The sequence below is a fragment of the Cryphonectria parasitica genome (genome assembly GCF_011745365.1).
Source record: "Cryphonectria parasitica EP155 unplaced genomic scaffold M406scaffold_1, whole genome shotgun sequence".
NCBI classification, from domain to species: domain Eukaryota; kingdom Fungi; phylum Ascomycota; class Sordariomycetes; order Diaporthales; family Cryphonectriaceae; genus Cryphonectria; species Cryphonectria parasitica.
Window position 1 is genome coordinate 1,083,608 of NW_024468909.1, and position 21,229 is coordinate 1,104,836.

At 52.6% G+C, this 21,229-nt stretch overlaps 7 protein-coding genes across 7 annotated transcripts; 2 read left to right on the forward strand and 5 right to left on the reverse strand.

The window, feature by feature from the left end:
• Positions 1-405: 405 nt before the first annotated feature.
• M406DRAFT_343826 (uncharacterized protein) lies at positions 406-2,157 on the forward strand (the record flags this gene model as incomplete). The annotated part of the gene is made up of 4 exons (XM_040921921.1): positions 406-739; positions 803-1,808; positions 1,878-1,984; positions 2,058-2,157. The coding sequence occupies exons 1-4, from the start codon at positions 573-575 to the stop codon at positions 2,155-2,157; spliced, it is 1,380 nt and encodes a 459-aa protein (XP_040780679.1). The 5' UTR covers positions 406-572.
• Positions 2,158-2,461: 304 nt separating this feature from the next.
• M406DRAFT_66190 (uncharacterized protein) lies at positions 2,462-3,842 on the reverse strand (the record flags this gene model as incomplete). Its single annotated transcript, XM_040924975.1, has 2 exons — positions 2,462-3,404; positions 3,661-3,842. The coding sequence occupies 2 exons, from the start codon at positions 3,840-3,842 to the stop codon at positions 2,462-2,464; spliced, it is 1,125 nt and encodes a 374-aa protein (XP_040780680.1).
• A 3,960-nt stretch (positions 3,843-7,802) lies between these two features.
• On the forward strand, positions 7,803-10,159 carry M406DRAFT_343827 (ClpP/crotonase; the record flags this gene model as incomplete). Its single annotated transcript, XM_040921922.1, has 2 exons — positions 7,803-9,955; positions 10,016-10,159. Exons 1-2 carry the CDS (start codon positions 7,931-7,933, stop codon positions 10,157-10,159), a joined length of 2,169 nt encoding a protein of 722 aa, XP_040780681.1. The 5' UTR covers positions 7,803-7,930.
• Positions 10,160-10,468: 309 nt separating this feature from the next.
• On the reverse strand, positions 10,469-11,769 carry M406DRAFT_348851 (uncharacterized protein; the record flags this gene model as incomplete). Its single annotated transcript, XM_040922427.1, has 3 exons — positions 10,469-11,145; positions 11,233-11,313; positions 11,436-11,769. The coding sequence occupies 3 exons, from the start codon at positions 11,767-11,769 to the stop codon at positions 10,622-10,624; spliced, it is 939 nt and encodes a 312-aa protein (XP_040780682.1). The 3' UTR covers positions 10,469-10,621.
• A 760-nt stretch (positions 11,770-12,529) lies between these two features.
• M406DRAFT_19871 (uncharacterized protein) lies at positions 12,530-12,985 on the reverse strand (the record flags this gene model as incomplete). The annotated part of the gene is made up of 1 exon (XM_040915449.1): positions 12,530-12,985. A coding segment is annotated over one exon (456 nt), but the record flags the coding sequence as incomplete, so codon positions are not given.
• Positions 12,986-14,357: 1,372 nt separating this feature from the next.
• On the reverse strand, positions 14,358-15,656 carry M406DRAFT_66194 (uncharacterized protein; the record flags this gene model as incomplete). The annotated part of the gene is made up of 1 exon (XM_040924976.1): positions 14,358-15,656. The coding sequence occupies one exon, from the start codon at positions 15,654-15,656 to the stop codon at positions 14,358-14,360; it is 1,299 nt and encodes a 432-aa protein (XP_040780684.1).
• Positions 15,657-16,305: 649 nt separating this feature from the next.
• On the reverse strand, positions 16,306-19,429 carry M406DRAFT_284171 (uncharacterized protein; the record flags this gene model as incomplete). Its single annotated transcript, XM_040918550.1, has 2 exons — positions 16,980-19,429; positions 16,306-16,910 (listed from the first exon to the last, which is right to left on the reverse strand). Exons 1-2 carry the CDS (start codon positions 18,862-18,864, stop codon positions 16,306-16,308), a joined length of 2,490 nt encoding a protein of 829 aa, XP_040780685.1. The 5' UTR covers positions 18,865-19,429.
• Positions 19,430-21,229: the final 1,800 nt, after the last annotated feature.

Below are 21,229 nucleotides of genomic sequence, written 5' to 3' on the forward strand. Positions count from 1 at the left end.
CTATCTCTTTACGTTTCTCCCTCTTGGGGTTTTTTTTCTTCTTTCTTTCTCTGCTTTCTTTTTTCTTTTCGTAGGTATCGTCGTGCTTTGGTGGTGGCATCTGGTGGTAAAAGCTACAACAGGGCCACCCCTGTCTCTACTTTGTGACCAAGCAGGATGGAGGGGTTTCCCAGTGTGATGTGGAGGGGTAATTTTTGGAGAGGGGATGGGGGGTCTCACCTTCCTGCAAGTGACCAGAGGGGTATGACCACCGTAAATGCGGGGCTCAGTTCCCCTCCCAAAAGACCACCGCCGACGACAACCGCTGGCTGCCATCCCATCTCGGTCCATCTCTTGTAAGCACACACATGCGTCTCCCGTCTTGCCGAGCAGGACATATTCTCCACTGGAGGTCGGCGCAATCAGCTGTCGTCCGTCCTAGCCTGCTCCACGCTACCAAGCCCCGATCAGCTCTATCGAGAGCTTGGAAGAGCACAAGCAATTCCTCCCTGATCCAACGCCGCGGCATTGCGAGTTCAGCAGTCCGGTCCCTGAGTGCAGTCACGCCACCACCGCCATCACAGCGCGCAGACATGGCACCCTACGAGGAGGTCCTGAGGGGGAAATACCCTGGTAAACAGCATGCCAGGAAAGTGGTCGAGTATCTTCGGTCCAAGATCCCCGATGCCACGGGCGTCATCTATGTCGAGAGCAAGAAGGCGAAGCTCCACGAGGACTGTGACCAGGAGGAGCACTTCCGGTAGGAGAGGCTCATGCCCTTTGTCGAAAGCTTCCTTTTTCTCATCATTGTGTGCTCTCATAGTCAGCGCCGTTCGTTCTACTACCTTACAGGTTGTAACCTCCCCGACTGCCACTACACCTACGACATTAGCACCGACAAGGCGACTCTGTACATTCCTCCCATCGACCCTGAGTCCGTCATCTGGTCCGGGCTCCCTCTCTCCCAGCAAGAGGCTCTAGATCAGTACGACGTCGACGGTGTTAGCTATACGACCGACGTCAATGGGTCCCTCGCCCACCTGGCCGCGTCGTCCAAGACCGTCTTCGCTGTCTCTGGCCAGGTCTCAGACAACATTACCTTCCTCGAGTTTGACGACAAGAACATGACCATCCTGAAGGAGGCGATCCAGTACAGCCGCGCAATTAAGACACCCTATGAGGTTGCCCTCATCCAGAAGGCGAACGACATTTCCTCGGTGGGCCACAAGGCTGTTATGCAGGGGGTGAAGCACGCCGCCAACGAGTCGGAGCTGCACTCTATCTTCCTGTCCAACTGCACATCCAAGAATGCCAAGAACATGGCCTACGATGTGATAGCCGCCAGCGGCCGCGCTGCTGCTACCCTCCACTATGTCAGGAACGACCAACCCCTTGCGGGCAAGCAGAATGTGTTGCTTGACGCCGGCTGCGAGCTGAATTGCTACGCGAGCGACATCACGAGGACCTTCCCTATCAGCGGCAAGTTCACTCCTGAGAGCCGCGCGATATACGACATCGTGCTGAGGATGCAGAACGAGAGCATCAACATGCTCAAGGAGGGCGTGCGGTGGGACGACGTACACGAGACCGCGCACCGTATCGCCATCGATGGCCTGCTGGAGCTGGGAGTGCTCAAGGGAGACAAGGATGAGATCTTCAAGAGCCGGACCAGCGTGGCCTTCTTCCCTCACGGGCTAGGCCACTATCTAGGCATGGACACGCATGATACCGGTGGCGACCCTAACTATGCGGATAAGGATGCTATGTTTAGGTATTTAAGGAAGAGAGGTACATTGCCTGCGGGTGCAGTGATCACGGTGGAGCCAGGCGTAAGTTTCACAGGCTTCTTTTATGTCCTTGCTGCAAGGCTGAGAGACTGACATTGGTGTATGCCACAGATTTACTTCTGCAAATTCATCATCGAGCCCGCGCTGCAAGACCCTATAGCTTCGAGATACATCGATGTGGATGTTCTGGAGAAATACTGGGATGTGGGTGGCGTGAGGTAAGTCGACTTTACGGTCAAAGTACTGTACGTGGTGAGCATGACAACAAGGCTGATCATTCACTACCTGCAGGATCGAGGACAACGTCTTGATTACATCGAGTGGCTGCGAGAACCTGACATCCGTCCTCAAGGATGCGGATGAGATTGAGAAACTTATCTCATCTAGCTGAATCTGAGTGTTCGTGTCCTTAGTGCAATCAACTTTGACGCCCCGAGATATTGGCAGCCATTCTCAAGTTTGAACAATGTTCTCCTGATCAGACGATCACTATGTTTGTGACAAAGCAAAAGGCATTGGTGTTGGTGCACAGCGGCTGTTCGATGTTCGACGTATTAACGCAATTTTAGCTAATCAGCATCCCATAATCATCGCATGTGATGATCGCTCGCAGTCAAACAAAACTCTCAAGACGTTCAATATCCCAGCGCTGAGTTTGGTTGACTTGTACACCATCTCATTAACAAAATAGGCCATCAAATATCACACTCCATAAGAAGATCGAAGTCGATCAGACTTATAGCCGTGAGAGGCAGCTTTTCCATAGGAATGATCTTCATTGCCTCACAGAAAGGAAGTCCACCCGCGACAGTGACGTTGGTCAGGACAGCATCCAGGTACGGAATATGCTCGCCATTCACCGTCGCCCGCTCGCCCACAACAGTGAACCCGATGACACCGTCCTCCATCTCTCCGAGGACCTCCTCCAGGTGCGCGATCACGCTGTCGGCGTCCGTCACGGCCTCAAACTCGAGCGTCTGGTTGCCTGGCTGCAGCTCCAGGTCCCTCGTGAGCGCCTGCCCGATCTGTACGCCACCGGCGAGCACGCTGTACGTGACATTGCCGAGTCGGACCGTCAAAGGCGACGAGTTGGGCACCTCGAGCGAGCCGCCCAGGTCCGCCTTTTCCTTCTCCTCCTCTCCTTCCTCTATATAGTCTTCCCTGGCCGCTGTCTCCATGATGCGCACACCCTCAAGACCGCGCAGCCCGGCGAGGGTGACTTGCTTGTCCAGGCGCACGGAGTACCGGCTGGCTGCCAGGCGCGCAACGGCACCCTCAGCCCGGGCGCCGACGGAGGTCACCTCTGGCGCTGCGAACGCCCTGGCGAGAAACATGGACAGCTCAGCCGTGTCACGAACTTGTACATCTTGCGCGGGCACCTCGATGGCGCTGCGGCCGCTGAGGCGGTGCCCGGGTACGGCGAGGCTGGCGAAGGCGGGGTGGCCGTTGGTGTCAGGGTTGTATAGGTCTAGGGTGAAGGGCTCCAGGTAGACTGTGGTGCCGGACGGGGTGCTGAGCTCTGTCGTGAAGCCGAGGCGGACGGCCGAGGCGTTGAGGGGCGCGAGGGTACCGTTGCTGATGGGGAGGGTGGCTTGGTCGATGGTGTGCTGTATGATGGCGGGGATGGCGACGAGGAAGCTGAGAAGAATAACTTGTTAGTGCTGTCGTGTTAGGAGGGGTTTGTTTTTTCTCTGTTGTCTTTTTCTGGATCTAGATTTCTGTCCGTGTCTTCGTCTGTCTCTGTGTCTGGATCTGGGGCGGGGTCTTCTACTCTTGGGGCTGTATCTGTGTCGGTGTAACTGTCGTCGCCCTTAACCCATCTGCCCCAAAACCTATGGGGTGCTCACTGGGACGCCATCGGTCATGCAAGTGCTGGGAGATGAGATGGACTAACAAGATTGGGAGGAAGATGATTAGGAAGATGGCAAAGGCGCATGCTCCTATGTACCATCCACGATATTCCCGGAGATGAGACAGGACCTTCTCGCCGCGCCGGGCGCGATGAACCACCACGGCTTCCGCCTCATGGGAAGGCGGAGCGCTCTGGAGCTCTTTGTGTCCTGGGTCAGAGCTCATCGTGGAGCGGCGGGTTTTACTTTCGGAATCCATTTGTTTTCTCTGGTAAAGTTCGAGATGGAAAGTCGAGGGCACGAGACGCGAAGAAAATCAGAGACTCTAGTGTAAGGTTGAAGGGGAAAGGTTCATACCGATGATGCATGAATATTGCGGCAAAGGCAAAACAATTCTGAGAGGAAGGCCAGCGTTCCCTTTTTATACTGCTCCTTGAAAGCCTCTAGGAGGACTTAAGAGTTTTGTTAGCCAAGCGGCCTAAGGACAAGTGAAGCCTGGTTGGTACTAAGATCATCATCACATGTGCTTCTTCGGTGCATAGCGTGTTGAGGCCGTCGCGATGAGCCCGTCATGGCTCAGGGCTGAGAGAGGGAAGAGAGTGGCTTTAAGCACTCTTGGATGGCGCGGTGCATGTGCTTGTCATCCTTAGTGCCCGCTTGACAGCTTTGCAAGCTCGACTTGTGATATGAGAGCGAGGCGGTGTCTATGTCATGGAAGCATCGCAAGGAAGACTCTGAACGCGATTGGTCTCTTGGGTTTTTCAAGCGACTCTTCGTCATTTTCAAATCCAGCACGTAGGTCGGAATGTTGTGATAGTTTACGTTGGCCATCGGCGGTACCGTCTCTCTTTCACTCAACTGAGATGCCAGATACATATATTGAGGCTGGAGACTTCGTGGAAAGCAATACAATCTTCTATGCTCTTTGTTTGTTAATTTGCCTTGCATCCTGAAGGTAATCAAGAAGTGCCAGACTTTTTGCAATTTTTGAGAAGCAAAGGTACTTAAGTAGTCAAGAGAAAGTTTTTCATGGAGAAAGGACTAGCTACAACACAGTGGAAGTGTTCTTGGAAGTGTTGTCTCGGAATACTGTGCCTTTTTAATCCTCCTCATGAGACTCCTTGGAGGCTTGGCCCGGCGACAGACATGGCAAAGGTACACGTGACACGAGCAACAAGGAAATTAAGAAGGTTTCATCTCAAATATTGGCCCGAAAGTATCCAAATGGCCATAGTACTGCGAGATAGGTATGTTGCCATCCACCAGCTGTGACAGTTTTGCGTAAGTCTGCAAATCGGCCCTTTTTCTTTAACGTATATGAGCCCATGAACACAACATGCTGTTGAGAACTTCGAAATGATACACAATCAAACGTTTGTTTTATTTTCTTCTATTTTCCTTTTTTCATCACCACCTTCTTCCTTCCCTTTCTTTTTACATCGTATTCTCGAGTTGGTACATGGATGTTCTTCCCTGTACACCTCCAGCGGCTTCCAGGTAGGACGTTGACCCAAGGCAAAAGACCTGATCGTAGGTTTCTAGGCTACAGTCCTTTACAAAGTGCTCTATCAATCATATGACAAGAGGATACTTTGCACCAATCTCCCCCCTCATTCTTCCAGGGCACTAATAGAAGCCTGTCAAGTGGCGAGAAACCGTGCGATGGCACAATGCTCCCCATTGGGGATGAGAAATGAAGCACATAATTGTACTTACTTACTTTGAATCAGTCCTGACAGGTAATCTCGCCATTGCGGAGGATTTCGATCATCGAGCACACTCTATCAACAGTTGTAGCCTACCGTGCGTCTGATGGGATTTTGGCATGAACTTGTGCAAGTCATTACCAGACTTGCATTGGAAGAGTTATCTCACCGTCGTGTTTACAAGATTAGGAAAGTTCCCCCCTTGTGCCGACTCCCTGCGCCAGAAGACCATCTTGGTCATGGTGACGCCCGCGCTTTTGTATTCTCTGTAGCTGTTCCTTTTCCGCCTATGTTCTTCCTTGGCGATGTTCCACCATGCAGGACGGTCGCACAAAACATGTACTCATGTACATGGGCATGAACTTTGGTACCGAGTCCACACCGTCATTAGAGTAAGAGTTTCATTGTATACCGTTAGCCTTGAAAGTGGCGTTGTGAATATCAGTGTCAGTCAGAAAGAGTGAGAAGTCTCTACACCGCTGTGTCGGAAATTTGTTGAAGCGGAAAAGGGCAACAAAGTAGGGCGAGGAAGTAATTGAAGGGATAGGGGAAGTCCGGATCTAAACTTCTGTCAGCGGGATGATGATGCGACCATGGTTCATGATTTCTTGAAAGGCTTTAGCAAAAGATGTTGTCTTGAGCGTGAAAATCCCTAAACCAAATGCCTCATCTGTTGCATTGGCATAGTGGTGGAAGGCAGCAAGCCGACACGATCATGGCCTGAAGTACGACTGCTACTGTTGGCGAAACCTTCGCTTCAATTTTCACGTTGCAGCAACCTGCAGACCGCCAAATACCAAGAGCCATCAAGGTAGCAGCGGTGCTTAACTACTGAAGAGTGTGGAACCGCCATGACTTCGCGAATTATCAACTAATACCCAGGTAGACTAGCCAAGAACTACTCCTGCAACTATACCAACCCCCTGGCCCGCGCTGAGTTAGCAATATTAGGTAGTAAACTTTGCTGTCAAGACTCTCAACATATTCCAATGCACGGACATTGCTAGTGAACAGTCTCTTTGACTTCTTGTTGGTGCTTCTTACCTACTGCGGCATGAAGCTCATCCGAAGTACTGGAGGGTAAATTGTTCCATCAGACCCTAGAGATTCTAAGTTCCGCTGAAGGTCTGTGTAAAGGGCGAAGATCACTCCTCGTCGAGTCAAGGATCAAGTGCTCAGGCCACTTTGTTGCATAACAAGCTCGTTCTATCATTGCATAGTCTGACCATTGTACGTGCTGAGCTAGAAAGTCACAGCGGCAACTGTCATGGGACTAGAAAACGGCGAGAGACAACCGGGGCAGCCCTTGCGTTGGGCACCGATTCTGTAGGCTCTTGCATCTATCCCAAAGCGTCAAATCTGCAATTGCAGGATATCGTGATGCACCCATGTAATTGAGCGCCCCCATCTCCCTGGATCTGCAAATCATATGACACTTTTTCTGCTTCTTCGGCCTGCAAGGTGACACGTTTCACGCTCGTCGCACAAAGCTAACGGTGCATTCGATCCGCTGGAGAATCCACAAGAATAAGAATTAGTAGTTGATTACTGTAGAGAATAAATTGATCGTCTAGCCGAGTATTCGTTTAGTGGAGATGCCGTGCGACGACACGGCTAAAGATGCAACCCCAGCTGCGTGTCTGCCTTGCCTACTTAGGAATGAGATGAGAGGGAGAGAGCAGTGAGAGGTATAGACAGCCGCGTTATCGCTGGAGAACCATGGGCAAACATCGAGCTAGGACCGCGCGAGCGGGAAACAAGTCCTACCCACCTTATTTCCCAACGGTAGGAGGCGAGAGGCTTGATTCGTCATCTTTTAATTAACACGAGCTCCCGACCAGTTATACCAAGTCGCCGCACCCGAAAGTTGCGCGAGAATCCTTTCGGAATTCTCTAATGATGGCGCAGGTCACACAAACCACGGTTTTGGTTGCCGTATCCGGGTCGAGCTGAAAAGATCAGTCTGGCGTGAATGGCTGGCTAGCCATGCCAAGCGCCTCTCCTGCATTCCTCGAAACGCCCCTCCTGAGGGCGCTCGGGAAGAGCCTGTTCTGCAGCTGACTGAATCAGTGATGAAATGGCTTCAGATGTCAAGCTGCTGAAGACTCGTGTCCCGAAATAGGGCAGTGCCCTTGGATTATAGTCTTGTTATCCATCTCTGCCTCTCCTTATAGTGCCGCCTCCTATGGATCAGCGGTGGAGGTCAGTAAAAATGGTGGGTGGTGGGTGTGTGCGTGTGTGTGGATGTCGACGCCATCAAAGACTCCCTAAGGCACAGATGGCGGCCCAAACGCGGGATCAGGTGAATAGATGAGTGTCAATCATACGGACATATGCCCCAAGTAGGCTTGGTTCGCTGTTCAGAGAGAGTTTCCTATTCATACAAGTATAATATTCATTTTTGGGCTGCCTCTCAAGGGCTTATATGGACGCACCATCCTCTCGGGACAATATTACATTGTCGTTGCGGTGAGCGCGAGTAATACTCCCCCTCCTCACCCAAATATTCTGGACCGTCTCGTATATTTATTATTCAGTCCCAGGTGCCCGGGCTCGCTGGACATATCTCTCCAGTTCTAATCAAGGCATTGCCGCCGCAGTGGTGACCATGAATATCCTATTCGTCTGCACAGCACACAACTCTCTGTCCCAGAGACTTTACCTAGCCTTGTCCAAGCAGCCTGCTGTCACCATCACCATCGAGTATGCTATTTCTGATGGTGTCATTCGAGAGGCAGCTCGACTGACAAGGCCGGACCTTATCATCTGCCCTTTCCTAACCTCGCGTGTTCCCAAAGACATATACGAGAATTATCTTACACTTATCATTCACCCTGGCCCACCAGGTGATGCCGGCCCGTCTTCATTAGACTGGGTTCTGATGGGCGATGATGGCTCTGAGCCCGATCCTGCACAGCTTCTTCAACGGTATACCCTGAGCGAGAAGGGTCGATCACACTGGGCCGTGACGGTCCTCCAGGCTGAAGACGAGTTCGACACCGGCCCCGTATGGGCCTTTGAGCAATTTCCCATCGACATAGACGAGACCAATCTTACCAAATCGTCTCTCTACCGCGGACCAGTGACACGTGCAGCAGTGTCTGCGTGTCTAGCTGCTGTGGACAGAATCAAAGCCGCTGCTCGCACTTCATCGCCCCTCACGCCTCCATCGAGCCCTCGAGCAGACAGTCGCATCGGACCCTTACGCGACGCCATCCACCCTGGGCTGGTGGCCAGTCCACAGTACAGAGAGCTCTGCGCAGGACTCTCCAAACCTTTTATGGGCGGGTCCACGCACCACCGACCACTCCTCAAGGCTGGGCAACGGGACTTTGATGTCAACATTCATGGCGCCAAGGAGATCTCGAGGAGAATACGATGTGCCGACTCACAGCCTGGCTGTCTCAGCTCCGTTCTCGGCCACAGCCTGTACTTGTATGGCGGCATTGTTGAAGAAGGTAGCTGGTGCAGTGAGACGCAGACGACTCCCGGATCTATCGTGGCTGTGCGTGATGAGGCCGTATGCATCCGAGCTGCCGATAACATGGGCGTCTGGATCACTCACATCAGACGCGTAAAGAAGAAGACAGACGTCCAGCTTTGGCCAAAGATTCCCGCTGTGTCTGGTCTTCGCGAGCTTGGATTCTTGACCGACGAGACCGTCACCCAACTTTCTCAGCCACTCGCAACTGAAGACTGGACAAGAGCTCCTCACGAGACTTATCAAGACATTTGGGTCGATTTCACCAAGGTCTATATCAATAGGACCTCCTCTCTCAATCGTGTGGCTTATGTCTATTCAGACTTCTACAACGGCGCCATGTCCACGCACCAATGCATCAAACTCATGGCCGCCCTCGAATTCGTGCTCTCCACACACACAGCTGACAGTCCTCTTGCTGCCGTCGTCATGATGGGCGGCGCAGGCTACTTCAGCAACGGAATCCACCTCAACGTGATCGAGGCCGCTGCCGATCCAGCACTGGAGTCGTGGAACAATATCAACCGGATCAACGACATTGTCTACTATCTTCTCCACGAGTTCCCCAGCCGAGGCATCCTCACTGTTGCTGGCATCCGCGGAAACGCCGCCGCAGGCGGTGTTGCGATGGCCACAGCGTGCGACTGCGTTGTTGCCGGAGCCGAGGTCGTCCTCAACCCCGCGTATGCAGCGATTGGCCTCTATGGCTCTGAGTATCACTCCATCAGCTATACTGCCCGGTGTGGCCTCGAAGGGAGCAGACGCATCCTGAGCGACATGACCCCGATCTCGGCGCACGACGCACGTTCGATCAGACTAGTTGACCATGTTCTCCCTGGCACCGGTGCTCTGCTGGACACGCGCATCAGGAACCATGTTAACGCCGTCGTGCGGTCGGCTGGTAGATATCGCAACGGCTCAGCGAGTTACCATGCGGGCTGGTGGAAGTGGCGCGCAGACATCTCGCCGTTGGGACTGGCACGGGCGAGAGCCATGGAACTGGGAGAGATGGCCCAAGACTTTTGGGGTGCGAGGTCCGCGACGTATCACGGCCGCCGAGCTGCCTTTGTCAGGAAAATGAAGGCTGTGTCGACTCCGTTACAGTTTGCGAAACATCGTCGGGACGGTCATAGCGCAGACGAGAAGAAGAAGGCGGATCATCCTCTTGGTTCGGCTGATTATTTTGTGAGCAGTGCGGCACAGCCTGCACAGGACTGCCACAGCGTTCTGGCCAGGGAGTTTGGAAGGAAGCTCGAACAGGGTTCGTCTGATGAGTACATGGCTGATGTTCTCATGGATGATGCTCCGGTGATCAAAATGGAGGGGCCCATCTTCGCTTGTTATTATGATACATGAAGAAGAGGAGCATGATTTGAGGGGACACGGCTACGGTGCTTTTTGCTCCTTCTTCAAACTCACGATGTTGTACATCAGGCTCTCACTTCTCGGCTCTGGCAGTCTGTTCTTTGCTTCTATTCTTCTTTTCTCTTATCAAATTTGATCTTATTTTCGTCCCTTCTGTGGGTCCTTTCACAAAGACCTTTATTGAGAGAACACGCAACATTTAAAAAGTTATTACACATGGTTGTCCTTTGCATCCATAGCGAATGCAAGATAAATACCAATCCACAGCTTACAGGTTCCAGTCTCTCGATGATTATATATAGCAACGGTATCTCAAAATTTAATGCCATGAAGTAAAATGTCATGAATATGTCTTGAGAGACCAAAAGCCGAAACATTTATTTCGATGATTACATTTTACAAGTAACTTCTCACCAACAAAACATGAACCGGTACTAATTCAAAAGAAATCTATCACATATCATCCTTGGTGTAAGCCCACCCTTCAGGTTCTTCCAACAACCAAGTTTCATTATACTCTCTCCCGTACGGCTTCCCAGTGTAGTCCACGACTCGGCCATTCTCCAAATGCGCCCGGATCGGAACGTTCACGGTGCGGTCGTACGCCCAGCTGCTGATCACGTCGAAGTTGCGGCAAGTGTGCTGTGTCACAGTGTAGACGGCCATTGAGCTCTCAGGCACCCACTGCATGGGCATGGCTGTCGTCTCGGGGTGGCACTCCAGATAGGTCCGCAGGATCTCTATGCAGTGGTCGACATGGTGCCAATCCTCGTACTTGACGTTGCCATCCTCGTCATACAGCGAGCTATCGTACCGCTTGGGATAGATGGCTCTGCGGAGAGCGCTGAGACAGTGGAGGTGGTGGAAAATGACCAGCCCTACCAAGTATTCGTCCTTGTATTCCTCCATAGGGACGTGCTCGGTAGGGTAAAGCAGTTGATCGGCCTCTTCTTTGGTGATGCGGATGTGGTTGCCATCTGGTTTTGAACAAGAGCAAAGAAACGGGTTAGCCGCGGGTCCAGTCACCATTAACTTTGTGTAGGCTTGAGTTTTCGAGAGCATACCTTCATATTTCCTCCACAGCTCATCATTCTCATCAGTCGGCCAGCCCTGGTAGGGACTTGGAATGAACCCCTCACTGTAGCCTGGCCCAACATAAGCCCGTTCCACACGGTGCTCAATCACGTCTTGTCCGATGGCTAGATACTATCTCGTGAGTAATCCACATCCAGTCTGGCAATCACTCAACATAACTTCTATGACGTACTGTATAGCAGTTCTCCTGGGGCAAGTTTCGAATCGGCCTTTACCCCTGGCGAGGACGAGCTGAACTTGAATAGAAGCGAGCCGAGGGCAATGGACAGGATGATGTTGAAGACTAGAAAGTGCAAGCTGACTATGACTGGAACATTGGCTTGCATCATCTTCTTGTATAGACCTTGTGCAGGATCCGAGATGAGGTTCCGCCGCTTCCAGGCCAGGAAGAGGGAGGCCTCAGAGTCGGCTGGGTGGCCCTCGATGTCTGTCTCGCTGCCGTCCCCCAGCTCGATTTCCTTGGCTTCAGCCATCTGGGTCTCCTGTTGAATTGGTTGATAGGACATGACTCTGATTGTAGCTTCACGATTGAAAACAGAATTCTGGCATCTTACTTGAAGGACAGTGGTTCGTTATCTTTTCGAAAGGAGTGAATACTGCTCGTAGCAGCATTTCAACGTGCAACAGGGCCAGTCGGTTCTTCGAGAGCATCATCATCCCAAAACAGATTTCAATTAATACAACGAAGGGCTTTGATGCGAGCAGCATCAATTGATACCCAATTCAGGTATAGCTGATAGTACGGGCGTAGGAAGGTACTGGTGTGTGGGCTGTATTTCTGGACAAAGAAACGCTGCGCAGGAATGTCACACCTTGCATTTCGGGCTTTTAGAATGTTCAGCTCATTGTCCCGTAGTCATCAGCCTTTTTTTCTTATCCCGGCTTCTTTGGAGGCCTAAATGAAGCCACTATCATCTACGGCAGAATTTGCCCCATCATCTATTGGCAATAGTCCGGGTGAGCCCGAGGAAACATCTTCTTTCCAAACCGTTCCCACAGGAGATGAGCTGAATGGATGGATGGATGGATGGATGGATGGATGGATGGATGGATGGAGGAACTCGAATGAATAATCATAATATGCATTCAGAAATGAGATTACGTCACCTTGAATGTGATCTGTTCGAAAAGGAGTCAAGTCGTAACAAATAATCTTAATCATTATTATCTGAGGATGTTCATATAAACTGCAATAGTCTCGTGATCGTCCATCAATTGCGCGCAACAGTTTCCTTTTCCCTGCTATATCAACTATAGTATGCCATCACTGAAGATATCAATAGCCTGGTCGAATGACGCAGTAATCTCGGCCGCCAGCGTCTGCCCAGTCGAAACAATTGTACTCGGCAACTTGCTGATGATGGCATCACTGAAGCTCGCCGAGGCACTCTTCTCCTGCTCCAGGTTGAGGAGGACAACAGCGGTCAACAGATCCCTGTCGAAGTCTGGCTTGGCGGCGATGAGCGTGGTGAGGGTCGTGTTGACGTCGGTCACGAGGTCGAGGGTGTCCACACCCACGGTGAACGCCTCGAGGTCCGTGAGGTTGGCGGATGCCTGGGCGGTGGCGGTACCTTGATTGATGGTGTTGAGAAGGGTGGTGGAGTCTAGGACGATCGGTATAGAGCTGAGAATGTTGCCGTCCCAGTCGCCGACTGTGCTGGCCAGGGCGAGGGTTGCGTTTTGTATGGCGGAGATGGCGTCGACTATGGCGGCCCCGTCGGCGACCACAGAGGTTGCCGCCAATACGGCAGTCGTTAGGAATTTGATAGCCAACATTGTGGACGGGGAAAAGAGCAGTATAATTTAGAATTGTGATGTAATATTTCAGAATTGAGTAGTAATATTAGCTGTGGATGTGTGTGTGTGTGAGAGAGAGAGAGAGAGAGAGAGAGAGAGAAGGTGTGGTTGAAGAATATCTCTGTCGATCGTGCTGACTTCTTCTCCGCCCCTCTTCTCTTTTATAAGTTTTCTACTTGGCTACACTTTCACCACAACGCCAGGGCCCAAGAGCGGAGATGCATGCAATTAATTACACCGTGAGGATTATTTTCCAATGCAGGCCGAGGCATGTGAAGAATCTCACCGCACTCATTGCCACTAGAGAAGACCAAGGATCACACACAAGAGCCAACCCCGCGCAATAATAAACGTGATCTCGTCAGAATCACCTTGCTTTAGGTTGTCGATTGTTTTCCTATTTCAACCATGGTCGTCCAGACAGGCCCAGGTCACGGTACTTGATAAATTACACCACAACCCTTGGCCTAGTTAGCAGTGTTACCCTGGCAAAGCCTTTCTCGAAGGATCTCCAGCGCATAAGGTTGTTGATATTGCAGTGCTCGGTAGCAATGACTCCATATTGCAACACTACACCCCGTGGCTTCGGCCGACTAGCGGAGCTGTTGGTGGAAAGGGGAATAGTATCAACCGTGCCCTTGTCTGGGGTGAACAAGTCTTATTTTGCGGGGGAAGTGGGGAGCGAGAGGAAGAGGCGAGAAGATCCTCTCACTGGTAGGAAAAAATAAAATGGCCTCCGCATGGACCACGGACCAAATTGGAGGAGGAGGAGGAGGCGTTATTGTGGAGCCGCGGCTGTGGGTTTGAAGTGCCGCATGTGAAGGGAAGAAAACCTGCCAGTGTTCGGAAGAGTGTGTATGTGTTTCTGTGCGTCTGCTGCTCAGCTCGTTCAGCTCCTCAGCTTTCTCTTCATTTTGGTCATAATTACAAGCTGGTTGATCTCCGTGATCCCTGTCAGGCCATGTACCATACACGTGCCATAGTAGTAGATGCAGGTCATACTGTCAGGTCATACTATGGTAACTACAACTACGACTTTGCAGAGCAAGTATATGTGACGACAAACGTCACACCAGAGTTCTGTTGAACACATTTGTCGAGAATGTTATGCTGTAAAAACGCTTGACGAGTTTCATTGTCTTGTTCAGTTTCAGAAAATGGAAGTATAGAAAGACGAAGAAAAGAGAAAATTGAGAAAAGAGAAAGGTATCCAAGCAAATGTTCAGTCTTGACGTAGTATTCTGGCACATGTTCCTAGTCAATACTATTTGACTGGTAGTCTCCCAAAACAGAGTCTTTACATCTCCCCACCAAGATACTCCCAAGCAGCCAAGGCATGCGTCTTCAACACAGACAAATACTCCTGAACAGAAATACTCTCATTCTTGGCGCCCATCGTCTCAGGCGAGACCCCAAAGACATAAGACGGAACTCCCTTGTACCGATAAAACTTGCAGTCCGTCGCCCCCAGCGATGGAATCGCCAGAGGCTTCCTGCCAGTAACCCGCTCCGCCTGCCTCGCCAACATGCCCACCATAGGGTGATCATGAGCACCTGCCGAAGCCGGGTTACTCGCAGCCTGCTGGATCTCGACCTTGGCGTCGGGATATCTCTCCAGCACGCCGTAGATGACCTCCATGACCTGCTCGGCCGTCAAGCCCAGCGGCATCCGGATATCTGCCTCAAAGACACACGTCCCAGGTATCATATTGACCTTGAGCCCCCCATGGATCGTCCCAATGTTCAACGTGCACCTCAGGGCAATATCCGCCGCGCCTGGCCCCATACACTCATCTATCGCCGCCCGCACATCCTCCCTCGCCACATACGCCCTCAATGCCGGGTCCAGCTCAGGCATAATGTCCTCCACGACGGCCAGCTCCCCGATCAGCCTCGCCGCGATCCTCGTCGCGCTCCTGCTGAGGTGCGTGAAGGCCCCGTGCGCCCCGGGCCCCACGTCCACGGTAAACGTCAGCCTGAGCGTGCCCTTCTCGGCAAACCGGATCGTGCTCAGCGCCCCCGGCTCGCCATCGATCATCACGTCGCCCGCCCACGGGCTCTTCTCCCCTGGCGCCAGCTCCTGTCGCCCGTCCCGCCCGTGGTCCAGCAGCCAGCGCGTGCCGAACTTGCCGCCCGTCTCCTCGTCGCTCACCGCGCACAGCGCCACGCTGCCGCGTAGATGTGCTCGGTAGCGGTGCAGGTAGGCGAAGGCGACGACGCTGGCGGCTGTTCCGGCCTTCATGTCCACCGTCCCGCGGCCGTGCAGGCGGCCCTCGATCACCTCGCCAGACCAGGGGCTGCGGTCCCAGTCGGAACCCGTGCCGGCTGGAAAGACGTCTATGTGCCCATTCATTACCAGTCGTGGCCCATCGCCGCCACCGCCGGTGAAGTCAGAGACGACGTTTGGCATGACGTCTCTCGGCGCGATGGTTTGTGTGGTGATGTTATGGGAGGAGAGGTAGGTCTGGATGACGGCTGCGGCCTGGCGGGTATCGCCTGGCGGGTTGGGCGAGGGGGCCTGCACAAAGGATTGCAGGAAGGCCATGTGTGATGCCTCGTCGGCTGTGAGGGCGTCGAGTAAACCTTGAGCGTTCATCTTGAGTCGTAGGCTAGTGAAGGGATTGAATCAAGAGATCGGAGAGACAGTTGTAAGGCTGCAAGAAATTGTAAAAGACTCACCCGAGACAAGCAGAACAATTGCTACATCCCAATGCTATTGAAAGCCTGGATCAAGAATAAAAACGGAGTCAAGCATAGAATTGTACTCAGTCGTGACTCATTCGGTGAGCAATGATGTACATCATGCGTGGTGGTTGAAATGTTGCCGAGACTCTCCACAAGCGCTGCAGCGTCTATCACTGCTGGAACGAGACCATGGGGATTGCAAGAATAGCGCCCGTCATTTCTGCATTTGTTAACACGTCCGGCTTTGCAAGATACCATCATCACACGCGTTGTTGGGAATATTCCACACTTTCACCGCAACACGCAATAAGTAATGAGTCGCGAGTTGATGGACTGAAGAAATAAGAATGCCTTGCTTGTGTATCCAGAGACAACGCCTAATCATATGAGCGTTGCGACAAATGCAGCGCCCAACGCCGTGCTCCTCATGCCTGCGGATATGCTGCGACGCTTGTATGGATGAATGCATGCTATCTTTCATCATTGGTAAACAGTAAAAAGTCGCATGAATGTCAGAGTCGTTCATGAGAGGAGGCGGCCAGGTTTCATGCAAAAAGGCTTCAGCTCTTCCTCCTCCTGTCCTTGAGAGCCTCTCTGACAAGCCCAACAGCCTCTAGCACCACGTCTTCGCCCCGGCGCCACGTGTAAAGCTGCACCCCCTCGCGGTCTAGGATATCGTGTGCTCTCTCCAGGCGTCGCCTCCATAGCTCTAATTTCTTGTTGATGGGCATGTATTGTCCCGCCTGCTGCTGACTGGTGCCAAGCATGGAGTCGAATGTGCTTGCTGTGTTTACTCTGGCTGGCGGGGGTCGAGATTCGGATCTTGGAGTGGCGGTGGCAGCGTTCAAATCGAGCCTCTCAATGTCTGGGTTCGAGTTGGAGTGTCGGAGGGCACGAGAGCGTGGGCTCAGATTGAGGAGTGGTGTGACGCGCCGCCTTGGGGGTGGAGGTGGAGGCGGTTGTCTGGTGGACGCCGTAGAGGCAGATCCGGGGGATGAAGCGGCACGAGAGGAAGACTTGGCAGATGTGTTGGAGGACAAGTTGGTGCTGCTGTTGTTCGGGCCATTGCTAGGACTCGGCCCAGCGCTGCTCCCAAGACTTTGCTCGGACAGATTCTGGATCTGTGCCAGAGGATGTAGGACAGCATTCTGGATCTGGGTGGTCACTGGTTTCCTCGAAGGCACAGGGGGACTTGTCTTTGAAGTTTCCGGCCCAGGCTTGTTCGACAGGCTACTCGCCGCCTCGCCCTTCAGTGCCTCTGGCTTGTTAGGACGTGGAGGTGGCGGCTTCTTGCGTGCCGCCAGAGAAGCAAGATCATCAGTGCCCGAGGTTTTCCTCGATTGTTCAGGCCTCTGTTCCATATTTGAGCTGATCGGCTCAGGCTCCTCCGAAAAGTCGATGAGCATGCCCTCGGCCGGCCCCTGAGGTTTCGGAGGCCCACTGGCCGCCCGAACCGGGAGAGGAGGCCTTTGATCATGTTGGTCATTTCGGGAGCCACGCTTCTCGGGGTTTCTGGACGAGAGCCCATTGACTGCAGCGTCGAAGTAGCCTGCTTGTTCGGGCGTTGTCACATCGCGGATGAAGACTGCAATGATGCGCCCGGGGTGTGCAACCGCCAAGTCTGTGTACACTTCCAGGTCGGCCTCGCCGCTGTCGCCAACGAGGATGAACCTTCGTCTCGGAAAGTCTCGCAGGATCTTTTCGAGCGTGCCCTTCTTCCTTTCGGCGACTGGCTCGAAGATGCCTTGCAACATTCCGCTGTACTGCTTCAAGTGCAGAGAGCCAGGAGGCAGGCCGGCATGACGGAAGAAGGTCGCAATGACCGGAAAGAGCTGCCAAGGGCTGTTGGAACAGTAGTGGAAACTGACACCCATCTTGTAGAGCTCTCCGTACCACTCTCTCACACCTTCAATGCTCAGGTCTTTGAGGTCGCGGATGAAGGTGTTGCGGAAGATCTCTCGGGCACCCATGGATATGCTCGAGTTCTTGATGGTGTCGTCGATGTCGCTGATGACGCTGATGCCATCGTCGTCGATGATCTTGATTTCCTGGACAGTAGACAGGTCCTCGTTCGCCAGGACACGGACGTGAGTGGGCACGAAGTCAAGCGCTGCTCGCATGGAGAAATGGCCTGCATCATTCGTCTCGACCGTCCTCGACTGAGATTGGCTGTCATTATAGAAGAAGAGGGTGACTGCATGTTGCACCAAGGGTGTTGTGAGAAACGGACCGAGTCGGGCCATGAGGTTCGCATTGGCAACGGCCAGCTCAGCCTCGGTCAATTCAGCTGGTGCACCGGGACCAAACGTCGGCCGCGAACTAAGACCGGGAGAAGGCGCCGTCGTCGAGGTTGTTGAGGGCGTGCGGCTGCCGCTGCTGCCACGGGTCCTGGTAGGCGACATCCTCCCTTCTCCCCCAGAATCATCGTCCTGAGGCTGCTCGCTGTAGCCGCCTCTGACAGCGGCTTCCTTCTCAGCCTGACCTCGCCGCATGATCTCTTGCGCCTCTTGGTCAATCTTCTGCTGCTCCCTCATCTCCTCGCGTTCCTCATGGCCTGTTCTAAGGCCTTGCAACTGCCCTGCTCCTTGGTGTGTCTCCGCCGGGATCCCGCTGAGCCTCCTCGCAAGGCCGATCAAGACCCTGTTTTTCCGTGTCATCGGGCCTCTGTGCGGCATGTATAGCCACCCTCGGATGTCGACATCCACAACAGCCTTCTTGTCCTCCGCCCTCACCCACTCATTCCGCCAATAGTCCTCGTTGGCCAAGGCGTTCTCTCCCGTGCCCCCCTGGCCGTGGCTCGATATCGCTGATCCATCATCTCGGAACTGTCTGATATGTCTCTTGGCGTACGATGGAAACATCACCAACTCCTCCTCGCCTTTAGTCACGATCTCCACGTCTGGGAAAGACCCAGGGATCGACACCCTGTAGGCCGCGTCGTCGACGTCAACCACGCCCCGTAATCTCGTATTGTCGTACTGGTTTCTGATCTCGCTTGCAGTAGCCACACCTGCTGCATAGACGTTCTTTGCCAAGGCGGCCAGCTTCTTGCGCCTGGCACCTGGCTCGCGCCCACCGTACGGGTCATCATAGCCGCCGCCGCTCCCCCACTGCGACATCTTGAGATTCTCGTCGCCTGTTGTTGAGGTCCTGTTCTTCACATCATTTCCCTGGCTCTGTCCTTGGTTCTTCTTGTGCCTGTGGTGTTGCTGGAGATGACGCTGGCGTGCGACGGGCGGTGGTCCTAATAGAAACCGCCGACTCCCCTGCGCTACCCACGCGATTCGATCGACCCAGCGTGTCTTGGCCAGACGCCGGTGCTGGCGGCCCAAGATGTAGTGGTAGATGCGCGACTGCAGGCGGTGCTTGTAGTAGGGGAGCGTGTCGAGATGAAAGTTGAGCAGGCGTTCCCGGTATCGCTGGCGAAGGGCGTGTGGGAAGATGTAACGGAGCAGGCTCTGCTTGTGGTGGGGGTGCGGCTGGCCGAGGAAGCGTCGAAAGGGTCTGAAGGGCGCCACCGTGATTTGCGAGCAAGAGGCTCCTATATATTCGATGATACAATGTGATCCTTCTGCTTTCGCCGTGGGCCTCGGCTCTTGATTCTATTCCCTGGGTCTTGTGCCCGCGCAGACCTGTTGCTGTTCGATAGTGTTAGGAATGATATCGATGCATGATTATTCGGTTATGCATCCGAGGTTGTGGGGTGTGATTCAGCTGCGACAAGTCTGGGGGTGTCTGAGGGGCGAGGTTCGAGGTACTGCCCATGGTGTTGGCAGAATGCTTTTGTGCAGCCGTAGTAAGAGCTCGAGCCTCCCCTACTTTACTTGCTTGTGTTTTTACGTCATCTTAACAAGCCGGGAATGCGTCGTCATACCCCTGTCGTTTCTCAGGAACAAGGGCCTACGCCATCATCCATTAAGACATCTTGGCCTAACGTGATGAGCGAAGAGAGTGGATGGAGGGGAAGAAGAACCGGAAAAGCAATAAATAGTCCAACATCTCTCAACAAACTCAAGATCTAAGCATTTGAAGGGAAAAAGTGACTGGGAATGGCGAGTATTACAGGGGCCTCACTTCACGATTCCACGGTAGCCACTTGAGACAGTCCATCCGCAGCGTACGACTGACTGGTGCCAGGGAGAAACCATCAGTCTTCAAGGGGGAGTGTTGTAGCCAGGAAAAAATTCGAACAATTTAGAATAAAAGGAATAGGTTTGTTGCGGCGGTCAACTGCATGAGAGTCACATTCATCACAGTCAGTTCCCCACGAAACATGCTAGGCCTTTTGGGAGAATAGACCTATGACTTTCTACTTGGTACTATCCAACTGATCGTTTGCTGGTTGTCTCTATACTTCACCCACAGCTTATTTGAATACTTAAATGACCACCATTTTGCGATTTAAGACATGGAGTGTATGAACATTTGAACATATATCCGGTGTGGAGGAGACACTGATCGTGACGAAACTTCTCTCTTCCGACTAGGGAGAGAGAAGGCCGCCGGCCCTCAACATAATTTCCCCAATATTATACCAGCGTGAGGTTCGATAGGATCAGCCTGGACAATATCTGATCAAGATTTAGAGTTTAAAATCGCCCACGCGATGAATATTCAGGGCTGCTCCAAATAATATCCATGTCTTCATCTGTTTCATTTACGTTCGCCATCTCTCCACAGAAGTGCTTGGCGCCACTTTCAGGACGGTCGATTGCACACGTAATGCATCTATTGAAAGGTGGAATGAGATGACCATACTTGGTTAGAATATTTCATCTCTTACCATGACCCCGGGACTAAGGACTATCCACTTCTTTCCATGGAGTCACAGTCAAGATTGACTCTTTCCGAGCCCTAAATTCGATTGCTTTCCTTAAGACAACTTCGAGAAACATCGAAAATCTATTGATAGGATGAATTGCGAGGCTCCTGGATCTATGTGAACCCTTCGTTACCCAGACATGCAATATTTTATTTATGCATTGTCCTCCCGAGGTCTGCGTCTGTACAAAGGCCCCTGCCGCAGGGCTGAGAGGTTCCACTGACGATCCGTCGATCTTGCTACATATAATTAGCTAAGCCAACCGACAAACGGCTTGAGTGGAATTTTGTGGCTATCAAGAGTCAGGTCGGATACGTAGATATAATTCTACTGTCCTTCCTACACTCCATAAGTGGGACCTGGATGCGGATCTACACTTGAGGAATCTGAATGGAAGACATCACTGCCACACCGGAGCCACGGAGTCCAGTTTTAAGATCCTTCGATGGGCCCGAAAGACCGTTCGACCCACGATCTCCTTTTTGCCTTGATATTATTTGGCTTCACGCATTGAGGGCATAAGCGGTAGGTTGTAGTGATGTCCACAAAGGAATAGCCAGCAGCTCTCAGCTCAGTCCACTCTTGAGAAATGAAGTCTTTCAAGATCCATAGAGCATTAATATGAGGAAGCGTGAGTGTAGATCCCTTGCAAAGAAGACACA